The 23,627-nt window shown below is 23.0% G+C and overlaps 1 protein-coding gene across 1 annotated transcript; it reads left to right on the top strand.

The window, feature by feature from the left end:
- Positions 1 to 2,621: 2,621 nt before the first annotated feature.
- Bma-acy-1 (adenylate cyclase, type IX, putative) lies at positions 2,622 to 13,130 on the top strand (the record flags this gene model as incomplete). The annotated part of the gene is made up of 23 exons (XM_043077769.1): positions 2,622 to 2,795; positions 3,161 to 3,303; positions 3,488 to 3,572; positions 3,993 to 4,187; positions 4,351 to 4,540; positions 4,727 to 4,839; positions 5,044 to 5,266; positions 5,553 to 5,672; positions 5,842 to 5,999; positions 6,475 to 6,649; positions 7,518 to 7,657; positions 8,082 to 8,225; positions 8,465 to 8,638; positions 8,894 to 9,028; positions 9,269 to 9,433; positions 9,726 to 9,981; positions 10,440 to 10,562; positions 10,877 to 11,026; positions 11,195 to 11,343; positions 11,607 to 11,838; positions 12,161 to 12,342; positions 12,633 to 12,842; positions 12,972 to 13,130. 23 exons carry the CDS (start codon positions 2,622 to 2,624, stop codon positions 13,128 to 13,130), a joined length of 3,795 nt encoding a protein of 1,264 aa, XP_042933703.1.
- Positions 13,131 to 23,627: the final 10,497 nt, after the last annotated feature.

The raw sequence follows: 23,627 nt of genomic DNA, 5'->3' as shown, positions 1-23,627 counted from the left end.
TGAATGAAAATTTCTTTAATCGTTTAGTATCATTTACCTTTATCCTTCATTGCTCTATTTGCAGTTTTATTTTTTCATTTTTATTTATTTATTATTTTTTTTTTTTTTTTTTTTTTTAGAAAAAAAATAATGTTATCATAACTATGAAATTCAAATTTTTCATGTATTCCAGTTTTGAATATTTTTGTATAAATATTGCTTTGAAATATTTATCAAATCTATCTATTTTACAATTATCTGATTTTATAGTAAGTAAAAAAATCGATTAAATGATAATGTTATCAGTGTAATAAATGATTATTTATGATAAGAGAAAAAGGATGAGAACTTTTTTTTTTTTTTTTCTTTTTTGGTTCATTGAAATTTTATTCTTTTTTTTTTTTTTTACTTATTTATTTTTTCAACTTTTTTATCATCTATAGTAATTTGTAGCTTGATATTTATTTCAAGTTATAAGCCTTTAGAATGTTTATATGATTAGTTGAAATAAATATAACTTTTTGTATCACTCATATATGATGTTTGCAAGGAATCGATTAAATTATGTTATTTTCATTTTTATGAAAAAGTAGTGGAATTTGATGATAATCTAAGAGATGAAATAGACTATAGAAATAAATATGATTAGAATAAATGTTTAATTTTTCTTTGGAAAATACTAGCTTTTGCTAGATTACTAAATAAATATATCAATAAATATTGCTAAATGATAAAAATATATCTGAAAGAAATATATGATAGAAGTGAGTAGTGTGATAATGCTGTTATCAGCATGATAATAAGATTAGAAAGTTTAGAAATCATACAATTATAGAATGATTAGCTAAGAGGAAAATACGGAAAAGAAAGTGAAAATTGCTTTTTTTTTTTTTTTTTCAATAATCTGAATAAGTTAAGATGATAAATTTTTGATAAAAATTCAATAAAGTTCAATTCAGTAAAAAAAAAAAATTCATTTAAAATAATTTGATAAAAAATTGAAATAAAACAAAAATAAATCTTTCAATTAACTAAATGAAGAATTATTCGAAGTTTGAAATAATTTTTGAAGAAAGTTTTATAATTGATTGAATAAAATAGAAATGATCAATATATTTTTTGAATTTTTGAAAGAAAGCTCTTTTCTAAAGTTATTATACTTAACTTTCTTTCTTTATTTTTTTTTTCTCTTTTTTTTTTTTTTTTTGTGCTTTAAGTGTAAAATTTATTGCATAAACAACAACAACAACAAAAAAAAAAAAACAATCAATATTATCAACTATCAGCATTTGTTTATAATTTTTGATGTATCAAAATTAATTTTTATATAATTTCAATATATTTATAGTTTTTTATAGAAAAAATTATAAAAGTATATAAACATTCTTTCTGCTTGATGAAATTTAAAAAAAAAAAAGAAAAAAGAAAAATTGATAAATACCATTGATATGTTATTATTTTAAGAAAAAAAGTAATGCTTAAAAATAATTTCTTTCTTTTCTTTTCTTTTTTTAATTTTTAATAAAATTTATGGGAAATTCTGCAAGAAATTTTGTTATATTTCAAACATTGATCATTTCACATTAGTTAATATTAAATCTTTTAGCAATTTTTTATTATTTTTAGAGTTATCAGTTTTGATAATAATTTATTCTACAATTAATCTTATTGTATTAGTTAATTTCTGCTAATTGCCTACTTTATGCTTTTCATCTTCAAAACTATCTTTTTTTTTTCATATTTATTATAAAAAATTTTCCATTCAAGCATTTCATTTGATGTTAGGAATAAATTCTTAGCCAAATATCTATTTTTATGATTGCTTAAATTTAATATTTATTTTTATGATTGCTTAAATTAAGCATATTTTCGATTTGCTTTATTAAGCATTATTTTAATTATGAAATAAATAATAAACAAATTGCTAATATTGAAAAAAAAAAAAAAAGACAGAAAGTATTTTAAAATATTGTAGAAAAAAAAATATATAATATTGTTTTACTTTAGGAATGCTAGAAATTTTTAAAAAGTATCAAATATTTTTTGTATATTTTGTAATTAAATGAACATTTTAAGAGAGTTTCATGATAGTATAAATTATTTATGCAATTATTATTCGAATGTAATTACGAATTTATTGAAATATTTCATTTTTTTTTTTCTTTTTTTATTTCTTATAAATAAAAATTCATTTCCATTTTTCTATTTCAGATTATTATTCACTAATATTTTGCAAACTTATATTATAGCTGCTTATATTGAAATTATGGAGAAGAAAAAAGAAAAATTATTAACAATGAATGAAAGTAACATTCAGTGATAATTACAATTAATCATAAATCATTTTATCATTCATTCATTCATTCATTTTTTTTTTTTTTTTTTTTGAAGAAAAAAGAACAAAAAAAAAAATAATAAAACAAAGAAAGGATGAGTATAGGTTGATAATTTGAAAATAGCATATTAATTGAAATTTGAAAATTAATCAAGTAAAAAAATTTAAACTACAAAAAGAATTTTAAAAACAAAACAAAGAGAACGAAGGAAAGAGAGGGAGAGAGAGGTAGAGAGAGAGGAAAAATTAATCCTCAAGAGGGAACGAAAAGTATTTTTAACAAGAAAAGAAAAGAAAAAGGAAGAGGATGCGGAACGATGAAGAAGATGAGAATATGGTTGATGAAGCAGTTAGCATGTTAGCAGCAGAAGCAGCATCGGTTGGTATTCGAGGTGTTACTGGTAGCAGTGCTTCTGGTAGCAATGGTTCACAGACACCAATACCGAATGGTTCAAGTGGTGAACAACATCCGATCACTGAAGTAATGGTTTTTTTTTTTTTGTTTATTTTTTCAATCTATCAATTAAATTTAAATTGATTAATCAATAATTTCTTTTTCTTTCTTTCGTTTGTTTGTTTTGTTTTGTTTTTTCTTTAAAAAAAAGAAAGAGAGAGAGAGAGAGAAAAAAAAAAACGAATATTTCAAAATGATTAAGAATCAAAATTTCATTATTATATTTAATTTATGATATTGTATTATTATTATTATTATCTACAGTTAATCAGTTAGCAAAGAAAAAAAAGAAAAGAAGAGAACGAATGAGAATTATAAATGTAAAAAATAAATTTATGAATTTTAAAAAATTAAATTATTATTAATCATTTTTTTTTTTTTTTTTTTTTTAGACACATGGCCATTCTATAAGTCCACCACATGCATCATTCTTCGAGAGAGTTTCTACAAGATGGTGGAATCCACATTTTTCATCAACAGCTCTAGAAACGCAATATTGGAAATGCAGTTTTCCACAACTCAGAGATAGATTTAGGTTTGTTATTTTATTTTTGTATTTTTTTTTTGTTTTAATTTTTTATAACTTATTTATTTGTCATTTTCTTTTTCTTTCTCTAATGCATTAATGAAATATTGTTTAGCAAAAATTTAAAATTTTTTATCACTTTTATTGAAATTATTGCAATCATTAACTAATGATTATAGTAGAAGAATTTTAGATCTGGACTTGTATACATTTGTTTATCATGTATTTTATGGATTATATATTTGGAAATTTTTAATCATGCTAGCTTAATACACTGGGTAAGTTATATCTAAATTATTTCTAGTTTTATCTTACTTTTTTTCTTTTTTTTTTTGGTAAATTTTTTACAAATTACTTCAACTTAGTCTTAATTTTTTTTTGTTTTTTTGTCTTTACTTTAATTTAATTTATTATAATCAATCTTTTGTGGTTAATCTTCTAGACTTATTGGTAGACTTAGACTTAATCACGACATATATAACCTTATAGGATAATAGTGCTACCTTTATGGTTTATGTTGCATTGAAAATCGGAGCAGATACTAATAAAGCGATTGTTAAATTAATTTGTATTTGAGATGAAGTTAAACTAAATCCATAATTTACAATAATTAATTGTTTTTTAAATTCAGTCAAGTTTTACTTCATTTCACTTTTGTTAATATCAATCGTACACTTATTTCGAGATATTCATTTCAGCTAATATCGATCACTTTATTTGTAATATCATTTGGAATGTTTCTCTTTACATTATTTTCCGTACATTATCAACGTTTTTATATGCCAGCATCATTTCTTTGTGTTTTTATACTTTGTACTGTAACTCTACTTATTTTCTCTGATAAATCCGGTTCTTTCATGAGTCCTATTGGTGATTTAGCCACAAGTTTTCAGGCAACTTTTTTTTTTTTTTTTTTTCATTTTCTATTTTAACTTATTTCAAATTTTTATGTATTTTGTTATCTTTAAAATTGAATGATTATGTAATACGAAAAATTCAAAATTTTTACGGCATATAGCTAAGTCATTCTTATTAATTCATTATTTTATTTTACAGGTAGTATTATTAATCTATACAGTAGTTCCATTACCACTATATCTATGTATTTGCATTGGTTTAATTTATTCGATATTATTCGAAATGATCACTGCTGGAAGTATGAGTTACGGTGATACGTTAGGTGTTAAACTTATCCTCCATTTTGGTATCAATCTACTTGGTGTTCATTTATTCATTTTAACACAAGGTAATCGATATATATATATTTACTCAAGTATTTTCTCATTTCATTATTTTTAATAATTGATATTGATTCAGATAAGTTAATTTGAATTGAAGTATAAACTTTAATCAATTATATTGCATGGAATTTTTAAAGCTAAAAATTTGTTTTCAATTATAAACTAGAAATTTTTATGCTTTTTTTTTTCAGTTCGTCAGCGGAAAACGTTTCTAAGAGTAGGACAATCGTTACTTGCGCGTAAAGATCTAGAAATGGAAACACAATTGAAAGATCATATGATACAATCAGTTATGCCAAAAAAGGTTTATTTTTTTTTTATGGCAGACATATGGCAGAAATTTCATATCAAAATATTTCTATTTTGTTAAATGCACAATCTGAAGTACCATGTCTTTCTACTATTAACATTTCTATTTTCATTTTCATTTTGAGCATTTTAATATTTTGACCTTTGATTACGTCTGTTTGATTCTTTTCCTGTTTAATTTTAACTTTTTCCATTTTAGGTTGCTGATGAATTGCTAAAAGAAACCAATGTAAGAAGGTCATCGGCTAGTCAAGATGCATATTTACGTACGACAAGTGCAGAGAGTGCAAAAGATCACTTCCAAAATACTCGAGAAGCAAATGCATCAGCAGGAACATTGTTAGCACCAAATGTTCGAAAGTTTCGACCATTTACGATGAATTTGATGACTAATGTTTCTATTATTTTTGCCGATATTGCTGGTAAGTAATTTTGTTTCTTATATATTTATTCATCATTTATTATCGGAATTATACTCTCAATCTATTCTGAAAGAAAGAAATTAACATGAAAAAAAAGAAGAAAAAAAATGATTTGATGTAAGATATATCGTAAAATGAAAGCACATCTTATTTCTTCTTTATTTTTTTAGAAATTTGTTGAAATTCATTAGTTTTAAAATTATATGTTTGTTAGCAAATATCTAATTTTTATTTCAGTTTTTTGAAATTTGAAAAGTATTTTTCATATGTATATATCATCTCTTAGGCTTTACAAAAATGTCATCAAACAAATCAGCCAGTGAGCTGGTGAATTTGCTTAATGATTTATTTGGACGGTTTGACTATTTATGTGGTCTATGCAATCTCGAAAAAATCAGTACATTAGGTTATTTTGTACTTTTGTATTTAAATTAACTATTAATTACTTGTGAATTCACAATCTTTAAATGCTATTAATTTCATGAAGCTATATGATTTATTACCAATCACTGTTTGCATAATTTTATAATTAATAGATAAAAACTCGGATGAAAATAAATTTTAATAAATTTCAGGTGATTGTTATTATTGTGTAGCAGGTTGCCCCGAACCACGAGCTGATCATGCTCGTTGCTGTGTTGAAATGGGCCTTGCAATGATTCTTGCTATCCAACAATTTGACGAAGATCGTGGTCAAGATGTTAATATGCGTGTTGGAATACATACCGGTAAGGTAGGTATATGTTTGTCATTTTTCATAAAATAAGTAAATTTTTTCATTTTTCAGATTTTAACATAAAAAAAAACAAATTACTTTGCATGCATTTATTGTGTTTACTTTACATTTGTTGTTTTTTTTTTTTTTCCTTTAATTACCTTTCTTGATTGATTTTTCATTTCTTATCATTTTTAACACCATTTTCTTTTGATGACTTTTTATCGAAATCAAGAATCTGTCTTTTTTTTTTCCTTTTTTTTTGCAGCACTTTTTTTTTTTACTTTTTATAGTGAAACTTTATGGTTATAAATTTCATTTATTTCAATTACTTGCTAAAGAATTTACAGAAATCTTAAAAATATTGTTTAATCCTTTCATTAATTTTATAATTTTGAGATTTCCCATATGGAAATAATGTTTATGAATTTTTGAAATTGTAATGTTTCGTATTTTTTGCTACTTTCTACTTTTCAAAAGAGCTTATTTTAAGGTTTTATGTGGTATGGTTGGTATGAAACGATTCAAATTTGATGTTTTTTCAAATGATGTAACACTTGCAAATGAAATGGAATCAACAGGAATAGCTGGACGTATACATATTTCGGAAGTTACTGCAAAATTTTTAAATAATGAATATATCCTAGAAGATGGACCTGATTATGCTGGTATCTTTTATTTTCCTTATACATATATATCAAGCTTTTTTTTTTATGTCTGTTTACTTTTTTTTTTTCTAAATTATCAATTTGATTTTTTTTTTAAGATAGAATTTTTATTAAAATAACATTAAAAAAATCAACTGTAAATCTCGTATGAAACTGTCAGAATTCTACTCTTTTTTTGCCATTTTTTTAAAAATTCAGAGAAAAATAAAAATAGCAACGTGTTTCCTAAGTGTTAAACCATTCACTTTGATCAGTTTATATTTAATCAACTTTAATCAATCAGCTTCTTTCTAACTTTTTTAAGCAAAAGAAAAAGACCATTTAGGAATTTCTTTGTATGAATTTTGGCTTCTTTTAAAAGAAAAAAAAACGAATTGATTGATAAGAATTGGGAAGGAGGGAATCACTAGAAAGGTGAAAAAGCGATGTATCTTTGTTAAATTCAATGAAGGATGAAAATTAAATTTGTATTTTGTTTCTGCGTAAATTTGCCAAAGTTGACAAATCGTTGAACTTTCAAAATGACTTTTCCAGTTCGATTGGTATGCGATGTAAAAAAAAATCCTGAAAAATAAAGATGAAACAAAACAGAGAGAAGAAAAATAAAAAATCGAAGGGCATTCAAAAAATTAAAAGGGGTTTCAGAATAAAATAAAATGAAAATTAAATTTGGTACAGTCCAAAAATTTAAGAATTTTTTTTTTTTTGAGATGAAATAAAATGAAAATTAAATTTGCAGCGATTTTAAGCATTTGAATGTTTTGGTGATGAAATGAAATGAAAAGTAAATTTGAAATGCCTGAAGCTTGGAATTGCCATTTTTGAGATGAAGTAAAATTTGAAATTTTTTTTCCATACTTTTTTTCAGGTATGAAAACTTATTTTATTGCTGGCCGTGTGCGTGATATGTACAGTTCAATGAATAAAACGAATTCCTGTTCTAATTCAGTACGTGATATCTTTTCAACTGGATCCCAAATAAATCATTCCCAAATAAGCTTCCGGAAGGTTTATTTTGCAGTTGTTATCCTCTACAAATTTTTTTTTTTAGCTCTCAAAAATTTATTTTTCAATATTTGTGTTAATTTTGTTGCTTCTGTATTACATTTTAATATTGCAAATTTTTAGTATCAGCATAATACTGGGAAATAATGAAAGATTTATTGTTTTTTGTGTTCCTTTTTTTTTTTGTTAGGGTTAAAAAAAATGTAAGAAAATTGGATTGTTTAAGGAAGAAACAGCAATAAGAAGCGAATTTTTCAAATTTTGTTCTTTTGGCTTTTTTATTTATTTTCTCATTATCATATTGTAGTTTCATCACTAGAAAGTATACATTTAATGTAATATTTAAAAGCATAGAGTAATGTATGCAAGTAAATTAGTTAGAGTTTAAAAAAAAAGGACGAAATTTTAAATTTACAATTATTTGCAGAGATTAACAAATAAAATTAAAATGATGCAGACAACATCAATACCTGTTGAACGGTATAGTGGTAATTTGAAGATGAAAAGATTGGAAAGGAAGTGTGAAAGTAATTCTGCACAAATTCTTCATCACAGTGAATGTTTGGATAAGGTTTTTATTTTTTACATAATTTAGAAATCTGAGAATAAAAATTAAGCAAAAAGCATGAAATTAAGATCGAATAGTATTACGCATAGTATGGATTCTTATTTAGTGTTGTAATTTTGAAATATTTTGGTAGAAATAAACAACATTAAATGGCATGTAGAATACTGCTGACTGGATATTGTTGCTGAATATTTGTGTTTATTTCAAAAGAAAAAAAAAAACAATATTTTTGTTGATTTCAGAATGCGAATAGTAAATCACCGGTTATTGAAAAAAGGCGTAAATCTGCTTCATTACATGCTTTACATCCGGATGATACAAAATCGTTCAGTATAATTGATCAGTTAGATAGTAAAATGTCACGTGAACTACTAAACGGAAGTAGCAGACGTAATTCAAAGAGTTCAGGAATGCAGGTTTATTTTTCTTTTTTTTAATTATTAATAAACCTTTCTTGTAATGTAAATTAAAAGACGAATAAATAAAAAGTCAACAATTAAATCTTCCATTAGTTGTTTTTTTGAGTATTTGACTTTCAAAATCTTTACTTTGTTTGAAATTTTAATTTTATTATCCTAATTTGAAATCTCAAATGTAATAGTAATCTTTCAGTTTTAATATTAATTTTTCTATCATACATTTCATTCAAATTCGCTTTCCATATTTTTCAGGATTCAATTTCGGATACTTTTTCTTGTGCAGGTCCAATCGAGACTGCAATCTCCTATCATCAAAATGCTCCATCCTTAACACGATTTGATACAGATGATCGTGCTTTCGACGAACGCCTTGCTATAGTGATTCAGGTATGATGTTATTCTTTTTTTTTTTTTTTTTTTTTGGTATATCATGCTGCTATCAAAAAGATTGCTTTCATTATTTTTGTATTTCTAATAAATTTTATAGCGAGAAATAAAAATTTCATTGTAATAAAATTTTCATGAAATTTAATTAGAAATAATTTGAATTTTATCACTCTAACATATTTACGGATTTGTTTTTGGAAATGAATTTCATTTCGTGCTATATTTTTTTTTTTTTTTCAGAATTCAGATATTAATTTTAATCGTGGTTTCTGGATGCGTAATGATTGGTTGAACAGATGGACTCTACGATTTAATGAAGTAAACATTGAAGAGCGATATAGGGCACATTTTGCAGAATCTGCTGACCATCAATGGCCTAGTTGTGATGTAGGACGATGCAAAAATGTTTGTCACTTTTTTGATTCATAAATATGAATCATAAATGTAATATTTTGCAATAAGTAAAGATTAATAGTAATTATCGAAGTATTTATCATTCAAGAATCTATCTAAACTAACTATGAATGTTTCTTTCAAAATTCATTTTATCGTTTAAATAATGTTTGTTAAGAGTTAAAAGTTACTTGTATATATTTATAATCCATTTTATGTCATAAAAAATCTAAACTGACCATTATGAATATTTTAGTTGAATTTCAAATTTTTCATGATCAATAAGGAATGCAAATTTTTTTAGGCATCACAAATTGATAACTCAGATTTACATTATCATTATTCGGGTGTATTTATTGATGTACTGGTAGCTGGGATGTTACTTGTCATTTGCGCAGTTGCAATTCTTGTTTCGGGAATGTTAAATACAATTTTTATTATATATTTTACGATCTCACTTATTGCTACAGTATTGATTATCATTGTCATTGGTATACCATTGATAAGGCGTCAGACGATTTTCCCATTTGTTAATCTTTGGACACCACGTCATATTACAGGTGATTAGCTCATTTTTTTTAGATCATTTTTTAGATCATCATGTTTATTCTTTATTTTTGTGATAAGTAAAGAGAGAAGAAAATGGTAAAACGATAAAACGATCATTTATAAAATCACTTATAGAAAATATTTTAACCGTTTAGATTATGAGTCATTTTTAGATAATTATTCTTCTGCATGTAATATTAGTACGCATTTGTCTAAGTAATTAGGCAATTCCTATAATACTTTCACTCTCTATTCTATCATATGAAGGTGTTTTTTATAATTCAATTGCAAAATAATTTAAATTTTTAATTATTACATTAAAAGGTCATCTGTAACAAATACAAATCAAGAAATCTTATTTTTTTAACTTCTCTCAGTCTTTGTCTACTCGTATTATAATTCTAATTTGGTTGTGCATTTTCTATTGTAAAAATATTTGTATTAACAAAAATTTAGACAGTTTATTCAGGAATGGTACTTATATTGCTACCAGCGGGTGTTGCATTAACAGTAGCACCTTTATGTGATGATATTATTGCCCAGGAATATGCATGTATTTCGCCAAATTTGCTCACACAGCGAATTTTATTTTGTATGTTCATTTTTTTTTTTTAAAAGAAAAAAAAAAACTTCTGATTTATTTATACTTATTGCAGATTTCCATTTTTTCATCCTGAAATTAAAATTTAAATATGCTTTAAAAGATTGCATTGAAAATCCAGTGCTTAAAGGCTAATAGTAAAAATGTTTCTTTTGTAAAATTAATTTTTATATTATTCAACATGCAATATAGTTTTGCACAATCTTTACCATCTTTATAATAACTTCAAGCATATATTTTTTTTTTTTTTTTTTCAACCAATTCCGATTCTTTAGCTACAAGCTAAGTAGGATTATTTATTTTAGCTTATATATTTCTGGTTGCATTATTTGCACATTGCAATTTTTCGCAACTCTCAGCTTGGCCAAAAACAGCTGAAGCATTATTAGTTGGTATTGTATTTCTATGGCTTACTTATGTTTGCCAGTATCGAATTGGTACATTAGTCGACAAATGTAAGTTTTTCATCTAAGAAATAAAAAATTGCTCTTATTTTAAATTTCCATTCCTTGTAAATTATTATTTGTTGATAGATAAGCCTATCTGATGAAATACATTTATATTAGACTTTATTTTCAATAATTTAATTAAATTTCGGAAAAAAAATCTCAGTCAGATTGTAGCATCCAGTAATTCAAATATTGAACAACGTTCCTGCAATGGTACTGTGCCACTTTGGGCATCAGGACGATTTGGCTCTCCTATTAATTTACCTGAAATTTGTATCGATGTCTTCTTGGTTGTCGTTTTAGTTGCTTTTCTCAATTATCAGGCAAGATTTTTTTTATTTTATTTTATCTATGCACTTAGAAATGAGAAATCTATATAGCAAATATTTATGTATTTAGATTTTTGTAAAATGATTATGAAAATCAATTTAACAATTAATATTTAGCATATATAATTATTTAAACCTCCTAGTGATTTTTCAAAAAAAAATTTGCTTACATTAATATGCTAGCTTCTCAGACAAAAATTTGGATATTAAAATTTCAAAATCTTAACTTAATATATTTAATATGTTAATTAATTTAGTTTGAAGCTGCATTTCGAATGTCTTTCTTTGGTGATGTGCAAGCACAACGTGACATGCGGCAAATGCAAGCGGTACGTGATCAAGCTGATTGGCTTCTAACAAATATCATCCCACAACATGCCATAGATTCCTTGAAATCAAGTATCAGATATTCTAAAAATCATGCTCTAACAGCGGTTCTTTTCGCTACAATAACCAATTGGAATGAAATGTATGAAGAAACTTTTGAGGGTTTGTTGTTGAATTTAAATTTTTGAATGATTTAACTTTTTTTGGCAAAGATTTGTTCTTAGTTTAAATATCTTAACATATGCATTATTTTTTAGTTTAAATATCTAACATATGCAATAAGAGAGTCAAAGATAATTTTTTTTTTTTTAAATTTTAGACAATGTTTCATAAAAAAACGTTGAGTAAATTGTTTGTTGTTTTGTTAGAAATTTTTTTTTTTTTTGTGCGAACTAATGAAAATATTTCAGATCTCAATAATCTTTCATTAAGAAGAACTTATGCATATAAAACTAAAACAGGAAGAATTTGTTGAATATTTTAGGAGGACGTGAATTTTTACGAGTATTAAATGAAATTATTGGAGATTTTGATGAATTGCTTGATAGACCTGACTTCTCACAGGTTGAAAAAATCAAGACTATTGGACCTACATATATGGCAGCAGCTGGATTAAATCCAGATAAAAGGCGTTCAGCTCAGCATCCTTATGAACATCTTTATCAGGTTTTTGATTTTGCAAAAACTAGCAAATTTGCTGCAGCTATTAAATTTTAGACAAATTCAAATTCATTTTTTGAAAAACGAACCAACCAGTAAGAGGCAAAAATTACGCAGATTCTTTTTTTAGATGTTAAAAGTTTTCATTTTTCTGACTAATTGTAAGAGTGATGAAAAGTTAATGAACATCTTCAGTGCGAGTTTCTTTTTTTTTTTTTTTTTTTTTTTAATGTATTTCGATTTTATTAATACTATGTTGTTTCTGAATTTAGAAATTAATTTTGTTTGTTTTTTAGTTGATGGAATTTGCAATAGGTCTGCAACAACAGCTGAATTATTTTAATCAAGATTTGTTGAATTTTGATTTTGTTTGTAAAATTGGCTACAATATTGGCCCGGTGACAGCTGGTGTTATTGGTACCACGAAGCTATACTACGATATTTGGGGTGATACAGTGAACATTGCATCTAGAATGTACAGTACCGGTGTGCAAAATCGAATACAGGTTGTATTTTTCTTTTTTGTTCTTTAATTTAAATTGTAATTTAAGAATTTAATTTGTGCGATGGAATTTGCTAGGTCATAGAGCTTTTGCTTTGATAATTTCTGTGACTTATAAATTTAATATTTACAGGTATCTCAGAAAACTCGAGATTTATTGTGTGATCGCTATGACTTTGAATATCGTGATCATATTGAAGTAAAAGGAGTAGATGGTGGCATGGATACTTATTTGTTAGTCGGTCGGAAGGGCGAACCACCAGTGAATTTTACTCTTGCTTCTACCTTCTGAATTTTTTTTCTTATTTTTCTGGTAATATATTTTTTTTATCAGCATTTTATGTATGTTACTTTACTTTTTTATTCTTTAAACATTGGAAAAAAAAGTTTATTTATCAGTTTCCACTTATTTGTACAAGTTGGAATGAAATATATATTAGAATTTATATATTTTAGTTTATATATATAAATTAAAAGTATTCGAAGAAGTGTAATAACTCTTGGAAAGATAGACATTTCTTCCCCATTTTGCTATGTTCAAAGAAAAAATATTTATTATATGAATCTAAATTTATGCTTTTTGAAGTATTCCGAATGATATATAGCTATGAAAACCAGTAAAGATTGATATGTATTTTGTAATTTGATTATTTTCGAAAAAATAAGCTGAATCTCTGGCAAACACATGTTCGATAGGAAATATCAGTAAATTTCCTAAGCATAAAAAGCAAAATGATGATGTGTAGTAATATAATTTATTCGAAATAATGTGAGAAAATACGAATAAAATGCGAAATTTGCTCTAAATGTCATTGATTATAAAAAATTGTTTAATTACTTCTTAATTTAATAGATTCTAAGAGCAGTCATAAAGTTATGTCACAATTTTAAAATTTTCATTATATTTAGTTCATTATGTTCATGAATCATCAACTGTTAAACTACTCTTTCTAATCGATTTGTTAATAAATTGTCAATACTTGTAATATTTAGAAAAGAAAAAAAGAAAAAAAAAACATCCAAAAATGTTATTTAATTAATTTTCTGACTAAAATTTGATTATTAATCCATAATTGTGTAACAAATTGTTATTGTTTCAGATTTGATGCATGTAAATTGGAACAATAGTCTGTTATATTAAATTGAATCTCAAATTCAAATTCTCTCATATTTCAATCCATATCTTTAGTATTGTACCACACGTACACGGGAAACATACGTACGTATAATCGATGAATCATTCACGACACACTGGTATACTTTAATCATTTTTTGCAATTGGCTTAACAAATTCAACTATTTTGCATTTTTGTAAATTAAATTTATTTATTTTAAAAAGTTTCATTAGTAGAAATTTTTTTCCCCTTGTAAACACTAAAGTATTTTATTGTAGAATATTCCAGTGTAAAATTGAAAACCACAAGTGTGGAATATAAAATGGTGTGACCTTTAACCTTGCATGTTTATCTATATTTCTCTTAAAAGAAAAGAAATCGAATTGCTGTGAATCTGACGACATATACATATGTTTGTTTGGAGAATTATTTCATATCTTAAATTTTCGGACGACAAAGGGTTCCAATGGAGGACGAGTTCCAGTCGAGAGTTTACTTTCTCGATGAACTTATCATATTATCATTCTCGTCTTATCATGAAATACCCATTGATAGTAATATTAATTTATGATTTCTTCATTGTGACACGCTGTATTCAATGAATTGTGGTTTTTAAAAAACTTTCTACAAACTTTTGTCATATGTTTTTGTTTTAGTTTAAATTTCTGTATGAAATATGCCATGATTTACTATTAATATATGTTTTCCAGTTTTCAATTTCACATTTGTATAATAACAAGTTAATAATTATAACATTAGCTCCATTTTCTTTTTCTCATATTTCAGATGATTTTCCGAAATTTTATTAGTTGATCCTCTATCGTTATTTCTGGCTTTATTTAGATTTATCTATTGATATTTGATATTTTTGTGAGTTATGATAGCGATAAGAAATTTGCATTTTTTATTTTATGATAATTTGTTTCATAAGTTTATTTCAACATATCGAGCATTCTCAAGTTTAGCATTAAGAACGAATTCTAAATTTTACTTCTTAATGGAATAGTTAGAAAAATCATCTTTGAAAAAAAAAAAAAATAATCCTGAAATGTTGGGGTAGTGAATTTGAGGAGAATAAGCGAATTTCAGTAAAAAATAAACTTCCAATTTTATTGAAAATGAAATTATCGTTGTAATTTCCGGAGAATTTAATTTCAAGAATTTTTGAAATTACACATATGATGAAAAAGTGGTTCAAATTCATTTGTAAACTTATCTATGAATTATGATGAAGGAGAAAATATTTATTGATAAGTATAATTTTCCGAAATCACCTCTTAGTTAAATTTTTTTCCTTTCTTTTTTTTTGAAATTTTTTTTCATCACAAATTTGAAGTGTTGATATATTTATTTGTTTTTTTTTTTTTTTGTTTTTTTTTTCTATTGTTTATTTTAATTTTTTTATTGATGTATATTTCTTCAGGATTTTATTAATATATTTTTTAAAGGACTGCTTTAATAATAGCTATCCAAAGTTTGTTTGTTTATTTTTTTTATTATTGTAATTTAATATCGTACAAATCAGTCATTAATTTGTGTATAGTTTCATTCTGATGCGTTTCGCTCTTGATTTACTGACCAAAATTTTCATAAATATGAAAAAATCATAATTTTATACTATTAGTCAATAATTGATATTTGACTAAAATTTATTTATTTATTTTATTTTATTTTTTTATTTTTTTTTTTTTTTTGAATTTATCATTTTAATATAAATTCCATGTATTTTTCATCCTTTCTTCGATGAAAATTTGTAACATTAATACTGCAAGCTATTTTGTTGTGCTAATTCACACAATGTTGAATGAATTACTATTTTATTTGAAATTGGTACTAAATTTAAAAGTTAACTTTCAAGCATATATTTATATTCAAGGGAATTAGTGTAAAAATTTCAAAATTTGGTTATATGTTTTCATGTTGAACAATAAATGAAACAAACAAGAAATAATTTTAAATTTTTTCTAAATTTGCAATTTGTAATGGAAAAATTTTGTCAATTTTATCATTTATTTCTATTTGTTTGTTTTGAATTGGTTTTTTTTTTTTTTTAGAAGGAATTGAGAAAATATCGAATGACTTAGAAATTTATTCATTAATGATTTTTGATAAACATTTTCAGGTGTTAGTAAATTAGTAGTACTTAAAGTTATTGAAGCAGAAGAGATTATCAGTGATAATGTATTGAGGATGAAAAAATTTAGAATTAATCTACGAATTAATAGTTTAAATTAAAACTATACATATGATAAAAATATGTAATATAACTTTCTATGAAAAGTTATGTTATATTTGTATTTATTCTAACTAAAATGCTCAATATTTGTTTTCTTTTTTTTAGAGAAAAATTTCAATTTTTCGAAATTTACAATCTTTAACAAATTGAAATGAAATATCGAATATGTTTTTTTTTTTTTTTTCTACAAGCAAGCTAATTTAATTAATTTCTTTTCTAAATAAATAATATATTTATAAAATGAGAAATAAAGAATAAATCTAATAAAAATGATGGAAGTTATTAAAAGTTTTTAGCTAAGATGTATCTTTTTTTTGTTGTTCAATAAAATTTGTTTTAAATACTCGTCCATCTTTCAATTAAATTTTCTAATAAAAGTTTTGCTCATAATTGATTTATATTTCTATTAATTATTATCATAATGAAATGTTTGCTACTCATGAAACTTATCAGTTTATCACATCAGAGGATACATGTATATCAAATTTATTTATGAAAATGATATTGTATTGAATTTTAACTCAGACAATAACATTTCAATTATTTATTCATATTTTGAAAAAAGTGAAAAATTCAAATAAATTTTTGCCAAAAATTGTTCAACTATTATATTAAAATTCATTACTGCAAACACAATAAATGTTATGCTTATAAAAAAAAAAAAAAAAAAAAAAAGAAAAATTATTTGAAAAATAAAATATTACTTGAAATTAGGAGTGATAAAGCGCAATTTGTTAACTTGATGAACATTTTAACATTTGCGCTTCACTACGCTTTATTTAACTCTTCTTTTATCATTTTATCCAGTAATTTCAATTGATAATATTGCTATCAAATTTATCACTTAAATAAAATGAAATATTCCTTCTCTCTCATTAATGTTTGAAGAAATATTAATTATAAATGAATAATTTCAGTTTTTGCATTCTGATTTCAAATAAAGCATTTATTTCAATCAGCTTTAAAATTTGTCCATTGTACACACACAATTAAACACAAATATTAATTTTAAATTCTATTACTTTCCTTATCACAACTAATTTTAAATTCTATTACTTTCCTTATCACAACTAATTTTAAATTCTATTGCTTATCTTATCACAACTAATTTTAAATTCTATTACTTATCTTATCACAACTAATTTTAAATTCTATTACTTTCCTTATCACAACTAATTTTAAATTCTATTACTTATCTTATCACAACTAATTTTAAATTCTATTACTTATCTTATCACAACTAATTTTAAATTCTATTACTTTCCTTATCACAACTAATTTTAAATTCTATTACTTATCTTATCACAACTAATTTTAAATTCTATTACTTTCCTTATCACAACTAATTTTAAATTCTATTACTTTCCTTATCACAACTAATTTTAAATTCTATTGCTTATCTTATCACAACTAATTTTAAATTCTATTACTTTCCTTATCACAACTAATTTTAAATTCTATTACTTACCTTATCACAACTAATTTTAGATTCTATTACTTTCCTTATCACAACTAATTTTAAATTCTATTACTTACCTTATCACAACTAATTTTAGATTCTATTACTTACCTTATCACAACTAATTTTAAATTCTACTACTTACCTTTTCGTTGGTTTCATTCAATTTCTGCAATAAAAGCGCAATTGTCCAAAGAATAAAACAATATCATTCGCAAATACAACGATATTTCACATTTGGTTGCGCACATATATTTGGCGCAAAAGATGCATTTTAAAAAAAAAAGAGCCAAACTTTAAATCAATGATTTCCGATATTTTTCAATGTGACCTGGAATTGCTTCAGGTAAGATCAATTATATCATTATTGTTTCACTTGCCAGATATTATTTGCATGAAAATCTCGGAAAACTTGATCCGGTATGAAATAAAGTAAGATAAAAATGAAATAGAATTTTAAAAAATAAAATAAGAAAATTTGTACAAAATAAAATAAAGAAATATTTCAAAATTATTTGATTTGTAATTATTTCGATGTATTACACATTATTAAACGTTTAGTTAATTTCATGAAATAAAATAATGTGAAATAATATCAAAACTAAATTAGCATAATTTTTTAATAAACCTAAAATACAATAACTTAAAATACAATGGAACAATTGAACAAAATATTTTAGTAAAATTAGCAAATTTTAGAACAAACTTAAGGTTAGCTTTAGGTATACAATTAACTTTATTTTAATAGTAATTAAATGATTTGGATTAAGAATTTACATTTTTTTTTTTTTAACTATAAAAACAAATTGATAATCACAATATTGTTAAACTATACATGTAAATTTGATAATATTTATAAATTAATTTTTTAAAAAATTTGCAAAATAAGCGATATCTAAAGAAATTAATTATTAAGAAATGAAAAGTTATAAAATAAAATTTATTCGTTCAAACGAAATATTATGAAGAAAAAAAAATTTTTAATTCTTTCCAAAGCGATTAACACAAATACAATATTAATTTCAATTATAAAAGTTACTTATAGTTACTGAAAATCAATTTGATCAAAGATATGAATACAATAAGTTAAAAATTACAGCAATATGTATTGATTATAGATCAGATTGACCTTTTGTGACCTTAAAAGAATAATTCTATCTTTAATTTAAGCAAGAAACGAGAGTTTAATTTCAAAAAAAAAAAAAAAAGAAAAATGATAGGTCATGGTGGATATATTTTATTATTATTGTAATATACATATTCAAATAATTTGTAATTTAACTGAAATTTAATTTTGAACAAAGTTATGGACAATTTTGATGAAAGAAAAGATTTAATAAACATAAGTAAAACTATTGGCCATGAAATATTGTGCAATTAATACATAAATTTCTTATGCCAAAATTGTAATAAATGAAAATTTAATTTCAATTATTTGATTTCTTTTAATTATAACCAATTATTAGAGCTTAATTACTCGCTTTATTATAATTAGCAATTTTAGTTTAAAATAAAACTGTGACAATTCTTCAAAGAAGATAATATAAATTTTAATAGCAATGTAAGAATTTTTGTTTATTTCCTTAATTAATTTCAGGTTATAAAAATTTTTAAAAAAAATCGAGTAAGTTGAAAAAAAATTTTGAAAATTAAGTTCATTGAACTGATTAAAATTTATTTCTATTTTTAATTTTTGATAATTTTTCAATTTTGTTTGCTTGTTAATCGAAATGACAATTTAATATTTATTTGCTCAAACTTGAAAAATCCATAAAAAGACGAAAAAAAGAGATTAATAAAATTACCAAATTAATACTACATGTTCTTATCAATGCTAATTAAAGCTTATCACTAATTATTATAACATTATTTTTTTATTTCTGTTATACAACAGTGATTAGCATAGTAAAGCATCTTTCAAAAATGTCTTCTAAAGTAAACAATTCATCGTTATCACTGTGATAAGATATCTTCGTGATAATAAACTGACAATTTTAACACCTTTTTGCGAAGTAGGAAAATTTTTTTAAATTGATTCACTTATATTTGATGATAATTTTAGAAATTTTCCAGTGGAATTATCAATAGTGAAAGGATAAATGAAATGAATAACAATTACCGCCAATTTTTGATTATTTTTAGAACAATTACCGCCAATTATTGAATATTTTCGATCATTCTATTCTATTTATTTTATTTCTTTCGATTATTGTTACAAAATTTGTTTGATTATCACTAGCGTTATCAGTGATTACAATTTTATTATGCATTTGTTAAACTTTTGTTATCAAAAATAAAATTAGATACGGTTGGAATATAGGTTGAAATTTTTGCAAATGATAAAATACAATAATTGTTGAAAGTATTTTTTTTGTGAAATTTGATGAATTAAATTTAAATTCTATTCTAAATTTTGTCTTCAAAAATTTGAAATAATATAATAAATGCTATTTAGTGATATTTAAATGGGAAAATATTATTTAAATATTATTCAATGCTACTATAAAATAATACAGTACATTTAGTTTAAATAGATTTTATACTTTTTTTTTTTGAATAAAACTACTTTCCGGCATTGTTTAAATAATTTAACAAATTTCAAATTATAAATAATTAATAGATAAATAATAATTATTAACTATTTCAACTAATTATAAAATCATTCACTGTTAAAGTTTTACACAAAAAATGAATATCAAATGGCATTAAATTATTGCATTTGTTAATTTTTAAATGTGAAATCTAATTTAATTATAGAAAATTAATTTTAATAAAACTTTAAATCTTTTAAACATAGTGCCATATCTTTTCGTACTTTTTCTTATATTTCATTTTCAAGTAATTTAATCTCTTCTAAAATCAATCGATCAATTAATTAATAATCTTATATAATTGCAATAAGCCATATTGCTTATTTAGATGCTTATTAATCCTTTTAAAATTCTATTATATCATTTCGTTAAATATTTTTATACATCAATTCAAAATATCAAAATAAATTGATTAAATAATATTTGAAGAATTAAATTTTAATTTAAAAAAATTTTTTTGTTACTCATTTTTTTTTTTAAATGATTGATAAAATGTTACAAATTGTACTGATCACTAATCTTTGAATAGCTATTCCATTAAATTTTCATTTCAATTTCTTTCTTTTTTTTTTTTTTTTAAAGAAATTTCATTTTCAATGTTTTCTATTCATTTCTGTCATTTTTTTTTTTTTTTTTTTTCACTAAACGATTGACATTGATTTTATTAAAAATTTTACTTTCGATCTTTAATTTATCTACCAATGCTTGTATTTTTCTTTATTAGCAAAATATAATTTTATTCTATGATTTTATTTTTAAAAAAAAAAAAATTTTTAGATAGGTTTGATACTTAAATAGATTTGATAGTTTTAAACATATCAGAAATATTTAAATATTGATGCTGTTGTCATGGAGAGTTGACCATCATTCATACCTGGCTGAAAAGGTAACTTGCAAATAGAAAGGTGACATTTAGTCAACAATGCTTCTCGGGTCATTTAATTAATCTATTTCAATGCATAGAATACTTGCTAAATTGCATTTTAGCATACAATCGTAATTATTATTACCAATCTTTTTTAATAAGAAATGAAATTGAAATTGAAATTTATTCAACTTTCATTTTTTTTCTTTCTTTGTTTAATTATTAAATGCAATTTAATTTAGACATAAAATTTTTTTCTCTTTTATTTAACTTATTATTATTATTATTTCGTTTTATTAAATTTAATTTAATTTAATATTTGTCAAATATAATTTAGCATAAAATAATAAATAAAATATGCATATATTTAAAAAACAAAAACAAATGTCTTATGATTAATGTAAAATTGTCAACTTTTTCTTTCAACAAGAATTCTCATTCTCGAGAACTCATGAGCAATTACCAAATACCAGGAGAAGGCCAATAACATATTATGTAAATGTATGTAAAAGCAATTTTCCTTTTATCTGATTTGAAAATCTTCGCAGTACCTACAAACTATCTTCAAATTCTGCGCTCATTTATTGTTATTTGTAGGACAAATCTTACGATGAACACTGTGGTGGCGCATTATTCACCTCATTTTTGCATATATTATATGACTATTTTAGGATAAAAAAAAAAATTTTAATTTTTTTTACACTTTTTTTTTTCGAATAAAAAACAACAATAGATGTCTTACTTTATTATTATTATTATTATTATTATTACTATAATTATTGCTTTTATTAGTATTACTATTATTATTGTTTTTTATTTGTTTCCTTTTTTTCTCTTAAGTTTTTCTTTGAAAGAGAAAAAAAATTTCGATTCTTTTGCACTCATTTTATAAAGTATATTTATACTTCAGATTTGCTTTTTTCTAAGTTCAAAATAAACTGAATTTCAATTTAATTCCAATATTCATTAATCGTATTCCAGTATTCCAATTAGTTGCATCTACCACTTCTTCATTTCATAATTTAAATTTTTGATTGGCTATAAAACAAAATTTTAAAACATTAGTTAATATGATAATTTTTTTTTTTGCAAGTAAGTTGCAAAAGTGAAAATGCATGATTAAATTTGAAAGAAAAATTTTTTAAATAAATTATAATTTAACAGAAAGATAGATAAAGTTGCAATTTAAAGAAAATAATTAATTTCAATTGAAATACTTTTTGATAGAAATTATAAAATTTAACTGCAATTATTAACTAATTGTACGCATTATCATGTAAAAATATTCTAATTTAATCATTCAAATGATAAGACTTATCAGAGACTTAAAAAATTTATGTTTTTTTCTTTTTTTTTAATAATCGATTATGCATTTTTCTAATATTTATTTAGAACTAATCGGAAAATTAAATTGATTTGTAAATTTTTAAGTCTTTCTAATAACTCTTACGATGATCGATTTTCCGATTGTAAAATCCGATTGTGAATCGGTAAGTGTATTTCATGATTTTTTTTTTTTTAAATTTTAATCATAATTTTAGTTTTAATCTAATTTAATCATAATTTATTAATTTTAATTATAATTTCATCTCGAATATTAATTAGTAAATATTTTAAAATCATTGCAAACATAATATGCATGCTATGCACATGAGATAAGATATATATGTATGCATGCATGCATGCATGCATGCAAACATTTATGCATTCATTCCTTTATTGATGTTGAAATTGTGATAACATTCATTCATTTTCACTTTTCTAAAAATGATTTCTTCGCCAAATATTTGTCAAATAACAAATTTGCACTCTTTTTTTTTTTCATTTCATTTGAGAGAATATTACTTTGTCATTAATTTGTCACAATATTTTCAACATTTTAAACATTAAATTTAAATGCACACAGAAAAGAATAATAAAAATTTGTTACTAATTCATTTTATTTCATTCAATAAATTTAAATTCGTTTTTAACAATTTACTATTACTAAAATTACTGTCCATTTTTAACTTTTTTTTTTTCACTTTTTCATTTACAATTTTCTTTTTTTTTATTATTTATTTATTTATTTTTCTTTTTTGAGGATTAAAATTAAAAAATTATTTAAGTGTACGCATTGATTAGTATTTTAAGAGATGTAAAATTTTCTGAAAATATTAAAAAAAAAAAATGTTGAATTATTGATTATTATACTATTTCTTTTCTACAATAAATTTAAAAAACAAAAAAAAAAAAAAAAAATAATATTTACTTTTTATTTCTTATGAAAAATATATGATTGATTATTTTATTACTCTAATACTTGATGTTATCAAAATTTCTTTTTTAAAATCTAATCATTTCTTTTTTCTGTTTTAAATGATAATTATCTTCAATTGTTAATGTTTTAAGTTTGATTTTGATTTTTAAATTTATCAAATATGTCAAAAGTTTTTAAAATTGAGCATAAATTAAATTCATATATTGTTTGTAGAAGAAAAATTTATTCTCTTTTCCAGAAATTTCTTTCGTATCACTGTTTTT

Source organism: Brugia malayi, assembly GCF_000002995.4.
Source record: "Brugia malayi strain FR3 genome assembly, contig: Bm_v4_Chr1_scaffold_001, whole genome shotgun sequence".
NCBI lineage: Eukaryota > Metazoa > Nematoda > Chromadorea > Rhabditida > Onchocercidae > Brugia > Brugia malayi.
The sequence above is the reverse complement of the archived record's forward strand: the minus strand, read 5'-3'. Positions and strand labels throughout refer to the sequence as shown.